The sequence below is a fragment of the Gracilinanus agilis genome, chromosome 6 (assembly GCF_016433145.1).
Source record: "Gracilinanus agilis isolate LMUSP501 chromosome 6, AgileGrace, whole genome shotgun sequence".
NCBI classification, from domain to species: Eukaryota; Metazoa; Chordata; class Mammalia; order Didelphimorphia; family Didelphidae; genus Gracilinanus; species Gracilinanus agilis.
This window is the reverse complement of record NC_058135.1, coordinates 111,819,758-111,836,020: the sequence shown is the minus strand read 5'-3', so window position 1 is coordinate 111,836,020 and position 16,263 is coordinate 111,819,758. Positions and strand designations below refer to the sequence as shown.

General features: G+C 38.7%; 1 protein-coding gene across 3 annotated transcripts in view; it reads left to right on the top strand.

The window, feature by feature from the left end:
* Positions 1 to 16,263, top strand: part of RXFP1 (relaxin family peptide receptor 1) — a 75,905-nt gene that overhangs the window by 47,775 nt on the left and 11,867 nt on the right. For 2 of the 3 annotated variants that reach the window (XM_044680289.1, XM_044680288.1), the window contains exons 8-12: positions 989 to 1,060; positions 2,570 to 2,641; positions 12,447 to 12,518; positions 13,878 to 13,949; positions 15,678 to 15,749. In XM_044680289.1, coding sequence (XP_044536224.1) covers positions 989 to 1,060; positions 2,570 to 2,641; positions 12,447 to 12,518; positions 13,878 to 13,949; positions 15,678 to 15,749 — 360 coding nt within the window. The remainder of the gene's footprint in view (positions 1 to 988; positions 1,061 to 2,569; positions 2,642 to 12,446; positions 12,519 to 13,877; positions 13,950 to 15,677; positions 15,750 to 16,263) is intronic. The other variant, XM_044680290.1, reaches the window with a different exon arrangement.

The following is a 16,263-nucleotide window of genomic DNA, read 5'->3' as shown; positions in this document are numbered from 1 at the left end:
CTGTAAAATGCAGCTTCAAACTCTGTTCATTATTTAAATGTGTTAAAGTGATTCATATAATATATAGTCACAATAATATTTTCCATTCTTTTTTATTTCTTATTTTTCACATTTCTGTATTTTTCCTTTACATTCAGGTTTTCCACTAAAAAATACAAGGGAGAATGTAGGAGAAAGATGAATTTTTAAAATTATTTTTATTATTGGAAGTTATAATATAGCTTTCAAGTATATTATAAGAAGTACAATATAAAGCAAGAAGTTATGGTAGTTTTTCTCCCTATTCCCCATCGACTACACTACCTTTAGACATCTTTTGAACTCTTCAGAATGCCTTCCTTACCCAGGAAACAACCCCTCTTAGGGAAATCTCATTCTACTGCATAACTGAATCTGTTTGGTACTCACATATCTGTCCCCTCTGTCCCTTTGATTGGACCTTTTGAATAGAGGACAGAGCCTTGGGCTCCAGGACCTCTATTTAAAGAGGGAGATTTTCAGCTTCCTTTTGGATGTTGTTTTATAATCTAATAGATTATAAACTCCTTAAAAGCAAGGTCTGTCTTTGTTTTTATTTGTATTTGTATCCCCAGTACTTAGCATAATTCCTGACATATAGTGGGTGCTTAATAAATGTTTATTGACAAAAAAGGGAATGTACATTTTCCTCCTGCTGTAAAATGAAGACTATCCTCTCAGTAGTGAACAATACAGACATGAGGAAATAGATGGATGGATGGATAGATAGATAGATAGATAGATAGATAGATAGATAGATAGATAGATAGGTAGATAGATAGCCTGAGATAGAGACAATGAGACAGACAGACAGACAGACAGACACATAGATAGATAAATAGATAGATGGACAGATGGAAGGATGGATGAATGGAGAGACAAAAAGGTAGAGAGAAAGAGAGAAAATATCAGCTATGAAATCTTACCCAAATTTATTTTTAATGAAAAAAAATTTTTTTTAATCTTACAGAGACTTTGAAGGCAACCATATCCACAACTTAAGAAACATGACTTTCATTTCCTGCAGTACGTTAACTGTTTTGTAAGTAATAGTCCACATGCATTGCAATCAAAATGAATTTTATTTGTTAAAAGAAGCTAATGTAAGCAAATTCGGGGTTATTATTGACAGCTGTTACCTCCCAGTTAAAACTTCTTTGAAACACAAAATGAGTGAAAATGTTCAAGCTTAAGTTTTGTACAACCAAAGAAGCATAATGTACAAGAGTCATCAAAGTGATACATCTTAGGATATTATGAAATCTGATTTTCCTGTATCACTAGGGTATCTATAACTTGAAAGGCTTTCCTACAGGATAAGGCTTATTTGAAATCCATTGATAGATAGATAGATAGATAGATAGATAGATAGATAGATAGATAGATAGATAGATAGATAGATTTCCATGGGGGGAAAAGGGGGAAAAATGGGCAGATCTTCCTTCCGAGTGAAAAGGTTTCCCTATCCCAGAATATAGAGGATTCTTGTGGCCCAATAATGCCCCTTCTATTGTTTCTAATCTATATATTCCAAAATATTAATGTTATACTTTTTGAGGGCTTCAGTCCTTCTTTTATTATCTAGTAATAGAGAGAGATAAATTGCTTGATGAAGAAGATGTAACTTAACGATATAATCTTCTTTATAAATAAAGCACATGCCTATTGGATTAACCCTACTAGAAACTAATTAGCTACCCTAAAAAATATGGGATAAATTCTAGATTAATTATAGATAATTAAGACTCCTATTATATGTCTTTGCATTTGTTCCTTACTTAAATCTTTTATTTGTCAGAAGTCAGGTGAATATGTTTACTCCAGGATACGTGCTTGAGTTTTCTTAGTCCAGTAATATTGGGAATATTAGAAGGAGATGGAAGAAGAACAGATTAATACCTAACAGTAGGGAAAGAACAAATTTATAAGCTAGTGATTGCATTTATGGCAATAGAAACCTTCTGAATCTCTGACAGGGCAGCCTTTTATATATTTTAGCTAGGATGGGAGGAAGAAAAGAATCACTAATGTGCTGCCTTCAATTACAGCTCCCTTTGAAGGTTTAAAAGTGGGAGCCTAATGACAGAATTGTTCCACCTTAGGACAAGAATGGACTTTCTTAAGCAGCTGCAGAGTAGAAAGTGCAAGCAAATTGAAAACTCTAGAGAGATTACCAAGAGCAAAACAATGTGTAAGACATGCATGATGCCCTAAGGATGAGGCAATTCCCCAAAATGGTAATGTTTCTGTGATCTATTCTGAATTTTCACAAGGGAGGTTTTCACTATTTATGTTATAAACCTTTCTTCTATGACACTGGAGAATTTGCATCATTACTCTTTTATCCCATTTGTGAACTTCTAGATAACTCAAGCTCAAATGAATTCAGTTGTTCTTCCAATATCTCTAAGATATCTCAGTCCAACAAAACAAATTAAAATGATTCGGATGCACAATAGCTTTGCTTTTCCTAATGAATAGTCATCCTTTTATCTCATATTGTAGCAGTGGTGTCAAAAGGCTAAAATATTTTTTTTCTTTATTCTTTCAGGGTAATGAGAAAAAATGAAATCAACCATTTAAACGAAAACAGCTTTGCCCCTCTTCAGAAACTAGATGAACTGTAAGTCTGGGGCAGGGCTGTGCAGAAGGGAGTGGTTGACTTTAAAAAATTAAGAGTTCTTTTAAGGATTTTTCTTTCAGTTTCTATAATATTTTAGGGACTTGTACAGCTCATGGTAAACATCTTTGCCCACACTGAGTGTAAAAATAAGTGATAACATTTATTTCATGGTTTATTTTGTTGTATATAATAAAAACATTTTCAGGAAAGACAATTATCAAATATATGTATCTTTTTGAGAGACAATTTCACTTAGTGCCCTCTCTGTTATAATCTTATAGTCCAATTTTTTACTTGGAGTGAGAGTTCTACTCATCCTCTAATTAACTAGTTAATTAACCACAGGCCCATGGTGTATGATGGTTAGCACTCTGAACTATGAATCCAATTATTTGATGAGAACTGTATTCTGGAAAGAGATAAATTTGGGCAAGTCTCTTAACTTTTCCTAACCTCGGTTCCATATCTTTGAAAGGAGAGGATTGGACTAGGTGGTCTCTAAGGTCCCTTCTAGCTATAGCTCTAGATGTACAAACCTACTCTTCTTACTGGAAAACTTCGAAAGGAAAAAGTTGTTGGTTTTTTTAATTGCCTTGGAGGATAAATGTGAGTGGTGTGAAACTTCAGTCCTATCCTGGGAAGAAGCATCTGAGCCCTGTTTCATTCATTCATTCATTCATTCATTCATTCATTCAAGTGAAGCACATATATAAATTAAGAGTTCCTAGCCAATTCTTGCTCACATTCAGAAATCAGTCCCCAGAAGGATAGCTATCTTCCCCTTCAGAGTTCCAGGGTTACTTCTAAGGGGTCGTGGATATCTTTTCTAAAACTATTGGCTTTCGCTCCTGTACTGGTACATTCTCCTTAATTAAATTTTTTGCAAGGGGATGTTTACGGAAATCATGATGGCAGACCTGAAGTGCCAAAAAGCCCCTAACTGGAGAATAGACTCTTCCCTGTACTTCGTCAGGCGCTGGAAATGAACTTAGTGGGGTTAATGCAAAAATCCACCAAGTTCACGTGCAGAGGTGGCAGAGCTGGACAGGTCGTTCCCTCCCTGCAGGACATGACGTCCAGGCTGCGGGCTTGATGCACAAATGTGCTGAGTCAAACAGGCTGCCCCCAGGGCTGCCAGCAAATGCTTGTACAGATTCGAGTTCCTAGGCTTCTGACATCTCCAATAATCCTTCCCCTAAGCACTAGCTAGAGTAGGTACAGCAGAGATAAAAGCCACATCCTCACCGTGCTCTCAAGGCTTCCCATCCCACCCAGAGACCAAAGCGCTTCCTATTTCCCACTCGAAGCAGCCAGGGAGAAAGGCCTCATTGGCGAGTTATTGTCTTTTGATTGTTCACTAAGTTCCTGCTCATGAACCAGTCAAAGGGTATCTCCTCCCCACACAGCCAGAAGACAGTCAAAAACCGTCGTAGAATCCCTGCATGGGCTCTGAAGTGAGGAGCAGCTCTGCATGGCTGGGAGCAGGCTTACCCAACATCCATGTAGGGTGATGGTCAGCAGACTACAGCCTGGAGGTCAGCTTTAGCCCTCCCCTGTCTTGTACCGCCCAGGAACTAAACACATTTTTTACATTTTACAATAAACTTTATCTTATTTAAAAATATGAAAACCATTCTTGGCTCATAGACTACAAAAAAACAACAAAACAGGCAAAGGGCAGTGTCTGACCCTCAGGCTGAGGCTGCCCACCCTCCATTAGAGATGTTCCTGAAGGCTGAGTCCTCACTGACCTTCCCCTCATCCCATGTGATAAACAATGCCTGTAATACTGAGAGCACTGTGCTAGGTGCTATGAAACTAATGAAGCATACATAAAGCAGACTACCGACCTTGCAGTGTTGTTTGGTGGGTGAGAGAGAAACAGATATGTCATATAACGCAATATTACACGCCAAGTACATTCGGAGCTATAAAACAAAGGGCTGAGGATGCCTGGGGGAGGTCATTAGTGCTGAGGGGGTGAGGGTGAAGACAAGGAAGTCTTCAAGCAGGAGATGATTCTAAATGGGTCTTCAGAGGTTAAAAGGAATGATAGGAGCTGATCTAGGCATGAGGATTATTATGGTGGTGACCTAAAGGAAGGATTAGAGAGGGGAGACAATCCGGTTGGATTCGCCTACTATGTGTTGGACATTGAGCATTCAAAGACAATAATAAAAATGTTCTCTTCCCCCAAAGAGCTTATGTTCTGGAAGAGACGCTATAATAGATTCACAGATCAGTAAATATTAGGTCATCTGGAAGGACAAACACTTGGAGAAAGATCAGGATCCTCAGATCCAAAGAGAAGACAGAAGTTATTTCAGGCTGGGGGGGCAGCATGTACAAATGCTGAGAGACAAGAGATGGAATGTCAAGTTCAGGAACAGTGAGTAAACCAGTTTGGCTAGAACACAGAGATCATAAGAGGAACTAATGGGAAAATAGACTGGAGCCAAGTTGTAGAGAATCGTAAGTGCCAGGCTGAGAGGCTCATATTTTCATCCTCAAAGTAATAGAGAATTACTGAAACGTTTTGAACAGAGGAGGGGCATGAACAGACATCTGCCTTAGGAAGGTTATTTTGGCAGCTGAGCGAAGGATGGATTGATGAAGGGAGAGACTTTCGTAAAGCCAAGAATCTGTGCTCTCTTGACTTACCCTCCTGACCAGGAAGGAGACAGGATGAAATCCTCCCAGACCTTTTATTTTTTTTTTTTTGCATGAAGAAACATTGATTTTATTATAATTACTTCTAAGGGAAGAAGTCCAGATGCTTAATGTAGCCTATACATCTTTGCACTGTATAAAATAAAAGACTTTCACAAAGGCAGCAGGGAAAGTAATGTTTGTTTCCCATTATCTTCTACATTCTTATGAAAACATTATTGGTATAGGATGACATATGTCCTTTGTTCTTTCCCTGCTGCACCTGCTTGAAGGCAAGATTTTTCCCTCTGGTCCTGTCTCCTCCCTTTGCCATCCTCCCCATCTTCCATGTTGAGAAAGTAGGGAAAGGGTTTAGCCCCAAAGCCCAACTATTCCTAATGAAGTAAACCCTGGGGACAGGTATTTGAAAGATATTGTGAAGGTTGAAGAGATGCCAAGTGATTGAGTATAGGGGAGTGAGAGAAAGAGAAGAGTTGATGATGAATTTGAGGTTACAAATCTGTATTACTGAGAAGATAGTTCTACTCTTAAAAAATGCAGAAGTTTTTGAGGCAGGTAGGTGGCTCAGGGGATAGGGAGCTAGGTCTGGAGATGGGAAGTCCTGGGTTCAAATCTTGCCTCAGACACTTGCTAGCTGTGTGACCCTGAGCAAATCACTTAACCCCTTTTGCCTAACCCTTACTACTTTTCTGCCTTAGAACCAATACATGGGATTGATTCTAAGAAGGAAGGTAAGGGTTATTTAAAAAAATAGAGAAGTTTGGATTTGGGATACGTAGCAGTAGAAGGAAATTGGTGTTACATTTTATATATTGCAAATTTTGTTTGCTGATGGAACATACAGGTGGAGATGCTTAGAAGGCAAAGATAAGGGCTATCTATTTAAATTGGGGATTTATAAACCTGTGGAAACTGAGTCAGGATGGGTAAGAGTGGAGAGAAGAGAAGAAAGCTCAGCAAAGAACCATAAAGGACATACCGTGCTTTCCTTGAAAACAGGAAATAGATGATCAAATAGCAAAAGAGACATAAGACCTTCCTAAAACATAGGTTGTGCACTCACACACATTCAATACATTCCAGTGGATCCCTATTGCCATCAAAATTAAATATTAAAATCTCTGGTTTTAAAAACCTTTCATAATATGAATTCTCTCTTCTTGTCCAGTCTTCTTATACCTTATTTTCCTCCAGGTATCCTATTATTCAGTGACACAAATCCCTCCTTGTTGTTCATCACATAAGACACTCCATCTCCTGGTTCTAAGCATGTTCATTAGCTGTCCTATAATCCTATCTCTCCTTACTTTCTCTTCCTGGCTTCCTAAGAGTTCTTCAAATTCCACCTTCTACAAGGAGCCTTCCCTGATCCCTTTTATAGCGACTTCCTTCTGTGACCATCTCCAGTCTGTCCAGAATATATCTTGTTTGTACATAGTTGTTTATATGTTGTCTTCTGTGCGATTCATACTGCAGAGAGGAATTCATATTGCAGAGAGGAATTCTTGCTGCAGAGAAGGGTTCAGGCCACAGCTCAGAATTCCATAGGGCCCCCCAACAACTCTGAGAGAGGGAGCAGTTAAAGGCAGTTGGGTCCTGGGTTTAGAGTAGGCAGGTCATTCTGCTTGCTGGGTCTTGGGTCCTGGGTTGCTCTTGAGGCTTGAGGCTTGAATCCAAGCAAAACCATTTTAGTTCCTAGCTGCCAACCTGCTTTACCGTGATTTGACATTCAAACTACATCACAGTTTACCTCTGTTTAGTTATTTAGTTATAGAGGGAGAATATTTATAGGGATAGAGAGTAGATTAGCTAGCTATTCAGGTTACCTTTCCCCTTTGGGGGGAAGGGCTGCTTGGACATAACAGTTTGAGGGATTCCCAGACCTTATCAATCCTTTTTCCTCCTCCTTTCCTTCCTATTCCTACCTTGTTATTAAACCTGTTATCAATTGGGAGCAGTGCTTAGTTACATATTTGGGATATACTCACAACCTCCTCAAGCTGAGTTCCTCCTACTTTGTAGCTCAGAAATAAAACCTATCTTCTGTCCCTGTAAGCTTCAAAGACATCAAGCTTCTCCTATTCTCTCCTATTCAATCCTGTGGGGAAATAGTTTAGAGAAAGTTATCATCTTTAGGAGTTTAGTCTTTCCTAGTCTACTGACTGAGCCCAGAAGATAACAGATCAACCTCCATATTGTAACTGACTTTCTAACTGCCTGGTGGGAGGAGGGAAGTGAAGGAGCTCTCAGCAAGATCTTGCCCCTCCCTTCAGTCAAGCCTGTTTGTGGGTGTGCGTGTGTGTCCTCTCCATAGACCAGAGGATCAGAGAGATTTGATCCTACAGACCTCTGTCATCTTACAGCTTCCCAAATACAACACTTCTCTTATTAGACTGTGAGATCCTTGTGATTAGAGAGTGTTTTCTGCCTTTCTTCCTATCCCATAGTGCTTGGCAAAGAGTTTGATGCATATTAGATGCACAATAAATGCTTCTTGACTTGATCTGACATAAGGATTGATCAAACAAAGTAGAAGGAAAAACAGGAGAGAGCAGTGATATAGAAGCTAAGAAAGGATTGTTCAGGTGAGGAATGTGGGGTGGTTAAATGTCATAGAACGGTCAAAAAGAATGAAGACTAAGACCGTTTGATTTAACAATTAGGATTATTGGTAACCTTTGAGAAAGTAAATTCTTAATAAGCATGAGAGGGTCAAAAGTCTAGAGAGTATTCAGAAGTGATCAGGTAATAAAGCCAAGATAAAAGATGTAAAGAACTTTCAAGGAATTTGGCAATGAAAGGAAGAAATGATTTAAGACAGCAGCTTCAGAGAATGGCAAGATGAAGCAAAGATTTAAAAAAAAAAAAAAAAAAAGGAGAGTCCATATGGTTCCAGCCTCTGCCTTAATACCAACCTATAGAAAAGCAGTGGACATGCTACTATTTAACTGAATGAATGCCAATATGGAAATACTGCATAAAGGAACAATCCTGAGAACTTAGCCTCTAAATAGAGACCTCCAAGAACCAAACCAGCCTTTCTCCAGATCTAGGAGACAGCTTGGATACTGCTGAAAGTCCATACGAATCTCCACACTAACTTCATTCTGTGTAAGTACATGATAAACCAGGCCCATCAAGAAACATGGCCCACATGGCAGATAATGTACCTTGGAGATCTAACAGAGGTTTGTCATTTCTAAATGAGATAACATCTCCTGGGTAGTATCAGTTTTTGATGAGTCCATCTAAAAAGTGAGCATTTTGTATCTACATTTGACCAATGGATGTTTGCAGAGATCCTGTGAAGGTATGGATGGCCAAATATTTTTGGAGTGCCAACAACATGGGATGGATTTTTATCTGCAATCAAAAAGAAAATATGAAACCCAAGAGCACTGTGAAGAAGATGGACTTTGACAAATTATCCAGCATCATGGCTTCCTACTGTTAATCACTTAGTCCCACTATCGTCTCTATAATTTTCTCCCTGTATATTTATAGCTTCTTAAACAAAAGTTCCACATTTCCTTTAAAAAAAAAAGAATGAAGGAGATGAAGGTGTCTGCAGGTGGCAGAAATGGAGTAAGTAGTCAGGTAGGCAGGGAAAGATCAAATATGGAAGGCGGGAGAGAAATTGATGATACATGAGCAAAGCTTCCACGAGATATTGAGAGAAATAGGGTTGGGGTTTAGGGTACAAATAGAGGGGTTAACTTTGTCAATGAAAAGGGTGTCCCTCCTCCAGAGTTTGCAATAAAGGGGAAGATCAAGAGTAAAGCTTTTGAAGGCAAGAAAACCTGTTAGGAAGCTCTTGTAATAGTCCTATTGTAATGCAAGGTGGCTAACAGAAACTTTTTGCTTCTGTAATTTGCGTCTGGCATTTCTAATGGTCACAAAAAGTCAGTTAAACATCTTAGAATCTTCAGAAAGTCAGTTAGAACTTAAAGCTATAAATTGAGGTGAAGTTCCAACTGATGATTTTGCTTTGGCTTAGCCTGTTAGCTGCGGCCTTTCGGCTTGGCTTTGCTTCAGCCTTGGCCTGTGCTTATCTTGTCTTGGGGAAATTTAAACCTATCTCACTTCTCTGGACCTCTCCTGATCTCCCCATCCATATCCCTCCCCTTCCCCTGAATTTCCTGTGGGTCCTGGGTGGAAGGGAGGGTTTGGTGATTGAACATTGTGGGTTTTAGTTTCTATAGACAAGTAGAGTATCCTCAAAGAAGTCACCCCTAGTGTTAGTGATTTAATAAGGACTTTACTTAAAAGGCAGTCGAATCTCCCAAAGGGGAGAACAAGCTCTCTCAGTCTAAACCTCTCCGCAACCCATCCCCCACCATCACCCCTCTCCCTAGCAGCAGCTAGAAATCCTCAACCTCTTTCCTCTGACTAACCTGAGATAAATAAATCCCCTTGTTACCTACTCAAAGCCTCTGGTGAATCATTGTATTGAAGATTGAGGCAAGGGCTAAAGAGGGAAGAAATCATTTTCTTTTTATTTCTTGGAAGAACTGGGAGCATCCATCTTGGCAGGAAGTACCTACTGGAGACTTCCTCCAGCCATCAGTTTGACTGACAGGGAGGGGCCCTCTCGACTCCTCCCTCAAGAGACTTTAGAAACTAACAAGAGAAACCTAAACCTAAACATTTCTTACTGGACTTAGTTTCCTCCCTGTATTCTCTGTCTCAAGCCTCTGGGAATAAACCTGTTTGAGCTTCCCTCTCCTACATACCCCATTTCTTTTATCTCCTATATACCTTTACCTTAACTTCATTCCTCCTCCAATCACCTTATAATCACCTAATCCTTCCTCACACCCAAATTGCCTTCCCAGACCCACTCAGATTACCTTATTTACTTCTTGAAAACACTATTTAACAAAGAAGGAAGGAAGCAAGGAAGCAAGGAAGCAAAGAAGGAAGGAAGGACCTAGTAGGATGATGGCAATGTAAATACGAAGGAACAGAACATAAAAGATGGAATTGCCAGGGCTTGGTAATGAATTAGATATGAGAAATATGAACAAAGGAAAACCAAAATTCTTAGGGTAAATGATCATGCCCCAAAGCAGAAACAGCGACATTATGAGGAGCCACAGGTTTGGGGAAAAGATCATAAGCTTAGCAGATCTAGGTAAATAATTTATACATATTTTTAAAACCCTCACCTTCTGTCTTACTATCAATTCTAAGATAGAAGAATGCCAAGGGTTAGGCAATGGGGGTTAAGTGATTTGCCCAGGGTCACACAGATAGAAAGCTGCTGATGCCAGATTTGAACCTGGGTCCTCCTTATTTTAAGCCTGACAATCTATCTACTCTTAATTTTTACAATTGTAACATTTTGAAAATAGCTTTAATCGACTTGAAGAGTCTAATTAATGCAATGTTAAGCAAAAATTCCAGAGGATTAATGAAGAAACATGTGATCTGCCTTCTAGACTCATGAGGCAGAATGAGACATACATTTTTAGACATGATCAGTGCAGGAATTTGTTTTGCTTGATTGTGTATATTTGTTACAAGAATTTTCTTTCTTTGGTAGTGGTCAGTAAAGGGAAAGAATTGCTGATTCACTGGAAAAAAATTTAAGTTCAGATCTTAGCATTTTGATGTGGAGGAAAATAGAGATGCAAGTATGGAAGTCAGAAGAGAGATCAGGACTGGAGAGAATTATTTTTGAGACATTTGGATAGTGTGCATAAATAAAGTGCCAACGGAGAAAGAAAAAGACCAAGAAAAGACACCTCCAGGAGTTAGCAAGCTCTATCTCACCCCTGTTTCTCAAGAGGTTTAACTAGCCAGAAAGCCCCCTCCCTCTAGTTTCTTCCTTTTGCCAAAGACAAGGAATTTTTAAAGATATTTTATTTACTCAATTACATATAATAACAATTTTCTACAGACTTTTTCTGAAGTTATAAGATCCAAATTTTCTCCCTCTCTCCCATCCTTCCCCTTTCCCAGAGATGGTCAGTAATTTGATCTAGGTTATACATGTATTATCATGCAAAACCCATCTCCATATTGGTCATTGTTGCAAACAAATACTCACCTAAAACCAAAACCTTCAAACAAAACCCCCAAAAAACTAAAGTGAAAATAGTACACTGATAAGAGGAGGAACATTAGGGGGCCATGGCAGCACAGGTAGCCCAGTTTCCTGCTTGTGGCAGCAGATAGCACAGTGAATGTCTAAGTGAATAACGACACAGGTAGAAGTTTAGAACTAAGAAGCTCTCTTTTTAACCCTTACCTTCCATCTTAAAATTAGTACTATGTATTGGTTCCAAGGCAGAAGAGTGGTAATGGCTTTGCCCAGGGTCACACAGCTCGGAAGTATCGGAGGTCATATTTGAACCCAGGACCTGTCATCTCAGACCTGGTTCTCAATCCACTGAACCACCTACCTGCTTCACAGCTAGAAATGACAACAGAATCACAAAATTTTAGCACTAGAAGGGACCTTAGCAACTAAGGAATCCAGTCTTATATCTGAAAATCAATCACCACTACAGTATACATTCAACAGGCATTGTTTTTTAAAGTACTAAAACCATGTACACTTTGGGAATTAGTGTTTCCCCCAGAATCAAACCCAAAGGCAAAAAAAATCCATTTTTAAATGGATGGTTTGTTTATATAAAGAACATATTATAATAATTAATTAATTAAACTCTCTGCCAAATTGCAGGACAGTAACATATGTATATTAATAGTTAAGAGAACCAGAGATAAGATTTATCAAATACTTCCAACACAAAAAAGTATGCCTTGGGGAAATAGTTACATGAAATATTTTCTAGAATTATTGCTACCTTACTAGCTCCACATTTTGATTTTTTTAACTCTTCCTTTCTGTCTCAGTAACAACTCTAAAACAGAAGGGCAAAGGATAGACAATTGGGGTTAAGTGACTTGCTTAGGAGTCACATAAGTAGAAAGTGTCTGAAGTCCAATTTGAACCAAGATCTTCCCAAATCCAGACCTGGCTCTCTATCCACTGAACCATCTGGCCGCCCCTACATGTTTTGATTTTTAAGCTTTTTCTCATCATCAGTAGCCTTACCTAATAAATGTAATGTCATAAATGAAGTCTGGAAAATAACATGCTGTGTTTGGGGTTATTTCTCCTTAGGGACTTGGCAAGCAACAAGATTGAAGCTCTTCCTCCTTACCTGTTTAAGGACCTGAAGGAGCTCTCACAACTGTAAGATCTAGCACAAGCTGATTTGATTCTACTGGTTTTGTTTTGTTTTGTTTTGTTTCTCCAACTTGGGCCACTCAGGACAGAAATAACATGCCCAGTGACATCCTGAATGTAAAACATCCTTAACAAAAACCTTGCAGTGTCTTGGATAGGTTGCCTCTCCCATTTAGGACACAGTTTCCTCATTCTTAAAATAGGGGTTCGAATAGGTAGGTGAATTTTGCAGTCCCTTCCAGCTCTAAATTCATGACCTTCTGATCATTTATCAGTAAGATGAATCTCTCTCTGCTCATTGCACTCATCCCCATTTCTTCTGGTTCTCAGACACTGACACCTGGTGATGGGCACTGCCCAGCTACAGAAAAAAAACAAAACTGCCTCCTTTTAGAATTTTTTGGTTCTATCACAGAGCCCCAGAATGTCCAAGCCACATGGCCCTTTCGGCATCTTCTGGTTCAACATCCTCCTTATTTTGTACATGAGGACATTAAGGTGTCCTGGTTCAACTCCAGCCTGCTTCTCCTCCATCACAACCCTTCCCTCCATCTGTTCTTTAAGTATCTGATTCATCTGTTTCCAGCACTGCCCTAGGGAAACTGTCATTGTGAATCAATAATTCTTGTAAGGATTTTTTCTCCTAAATTATATATCCTTTAAATTCAACTACACTATTGCTTTAAGGTAAGTATTGTTCCTAACTAAAGTAAAAATTTCCTTAATCTTCATGCCTAAAGATATCTAGTATGGCAAAAATTTTCTTGTGGATGATTCCACAAACTCACCTTTTCGTGAAGTGATTATTTTATATTGTGTTTAAGCTAGAACTTCACCTAGAAAAAAAATGGAAAGGAAGCTCTCCTACTACCCGGTTCTTTCTTGTTGCCTACCATTCCTCTAGTTCTAGAAGAGAATGAGTAAATAATCTGATTTATACTAAAATGTTACTGTTTGCTCTTGTTCCTGGACTCTGTGTCTCAAAAGAAAACTGTAGAGAGAAGATACACAAAGAAATACACAGAAGTAGAGTTCTAGGCACAATAGCTCCTTATCTAGGAGAGATCCTTGGGGGCTTTCCTTATATCCCTTAAGTCATAAAATAGAGGCAACTAACTTCCTATATATCCTAATCTAGTTTAAGCTCCTGCCTCTCTTTATTCATCTTGGTTATTGTTTTAAGGACACAACTCACATTTCATTTCTAAAAAACTACTGAATTCATTTTTTGCAAATTTTTTTCTATTTTATTATCTTTACATATATGTATTATCCATTTATCTATTTATATATATTCATATATAATATGTTATCTATTTATTATATTTATTTCTATTTACTAATTTTTCACTATTGACTTAACAGGAACCTTTCCTATAACCCAATCCAGAAAATCCCAGCCGACCAGTTTGACTATCTAGTCAAACTCAAGTCTCTGTAAGTACATGGACTTGGTGGGGCAGAGAATTTTCAGACAACATTTTGCTTTTTAATATAACCTTCATTTCTGAGTCTTTTAGAGAGTGATACCAGGAAAAGGTCCTTATGAGATCATTCTAACTCTCCAGATTAATATGACTGTGTCCCAGGATCACTCTAAACCTCTGGCTTCACACAAATAGTCTGATCCTGGAGAGAAGAGGGTCATCTTCTCTCTTTGCCCCTCCCTGGAGTTACTCTCAGAAAATCTCTCACTATAGCCTCCATTGGACTTTCATATAAATTACTCCAAATGCAGATAACACAAGCCCAATTCCCTCCCAAAGAGGTATCCAAGGTAGTAATATATGTGATGAGTAAGATAGTTTTCTTACTGCACTCCACAAAAAGATGCAGAAGATGCGTAGGACCAAAAGGGGCCCGTATACAGAAATACATGCAGCACTCAGCTCCCTTGAAAAAGAACTGAACTGGGGGCTGCTATCACAGCAATGCTTTGACATTTGTGGGAATTCCAAAGCCTCCCCCAAATTATACACAATCATACCCCATCGTTTGTATTCCTCCTACACAGCAAACACTTTATAGGGCTGAGGGACAAGCAATCTCCTTCCAGTGGAGCTTGTCCTGTCCCACCAACTCGATGACTTTCCAAGTAGAATGCTGCTTGTGAACTATGCAGGAAATCATCTTCTTTCTCCAAAGAGAGAAAGAATCTCTAGAAAATCAAGTCGCTGAACTCTCGAACTTGGAATCACCCACAAAGCAATCACCAAAGCTTGTACCATGCTGGAGATCTTCCCCCTTGGGCAAGATAGCTAGGTTCCAAGATCACACTGCTCTCAGGATTGAAATTTCCCTTCTCTTACACACAGGAGTTAGGGGCTCGCAAGCATTGTTCATTAGCTACTCTCTCCATGGAGGGGCCCCATCCATTTGCTTCAGTAGGACAAGAGGGAAAATGACTGACAAAAGATACTAAGAACAAGTTGCCAGTTTGGGGAAACTTAGTTGCAAACTATGTAGCAATTACCTAAGTTTCATTTCTCCTGAATTGAGGTCAATTTATCTAAAACTAGTTATCCTAAAGTCAACTTGCATAATAATAGCTTTACCAAAATGCTCTATTTTAAATAAGACACGATTCTCTAACTTCAGGTGAAATTGGCATGGCCCAATTGATGTACTTCCTACAAAAACTAATGTCAAACCAGTAGAGACATTTTCTACAGTCCTGGGCAAGACTTATCACCCTACTTATAGATGGGTATTTTCCTCACATGGGCACGATTACATAAGTATAAATCTGTAACTGATTGTAATCTAAACTTGAACATAAAAATATATACTTTAATGTTTTATCATCTTCCTTTCATTAGCTTTATGTAATCAAGATTTGACCATAACTCATTCTTATATTTTTTCCCAAAAAGATGGAATTTAAGTCTCTAATACATGATCTGAGTACTAAATTATTTAAGCTATAATATCATTAACTTCAGTTTTCATTGGATGTGATAACTTTAACATAAACATGGGAAAATTGCTGATACTTATTTTGCCACCTATCACGTAATAGGGATGGAAAGGAATTCGCTTTTATAGGTTTCTGAAGCAGTAATGAATACTCTTATGAGTTCTATCATGCCTCCTAAAAGCTTATTTTTATCATGCTATGGATTTAAATTCTCTTGCTGTGTCTGATTTTGAATTTGGTGTTTTTAGTAGCCTAGAAGGAATTGAAATTTCAAATATCCAAAGAAGAATGTTTGCACCACTTAGGAATCTATCCCACATGTAAGTGCTATCCCATTGTCTCATCATCTTATCAATCTATTGCCTGTTCCGAACATATGCTTGTATAAAATAACCTCACTGAGAATTTTTACTATCCCATTTGCTTATGAACTAACTAATCCTTATGCTTGTGCCCAGGGGGATTTTGTGTGGAGTAGTGGGAAGAAAGCTGGCTTTGGAATCAAAGGACCATAGCCTGAACTATTTACTGCTTTGGTAACTAATCTGGAACAAGTCACAATTTCTGTGGGAGTTGATTTCTTCATCCGTGAAACATAACGATTGTATTGGATGACCGTGAGCTCCTTTCTGGCTCCAAATCTGTGATCCTATGAACTAGATTCTTTCTAGTTGTGTGGCCCCCGAATGCCTAGACCTTATCCATTTTTAGTCCTTGGAACAAATACTTAGTATTGCTGGAAGGAAGGAAGGAAGGAAGGAAGGAAGGAAGGAAGGAAGGAAGGAAGGAAGGAAGGAAGGAAGGAAGGGAGGAAGGGAGGAAGGGAGGAAGGGA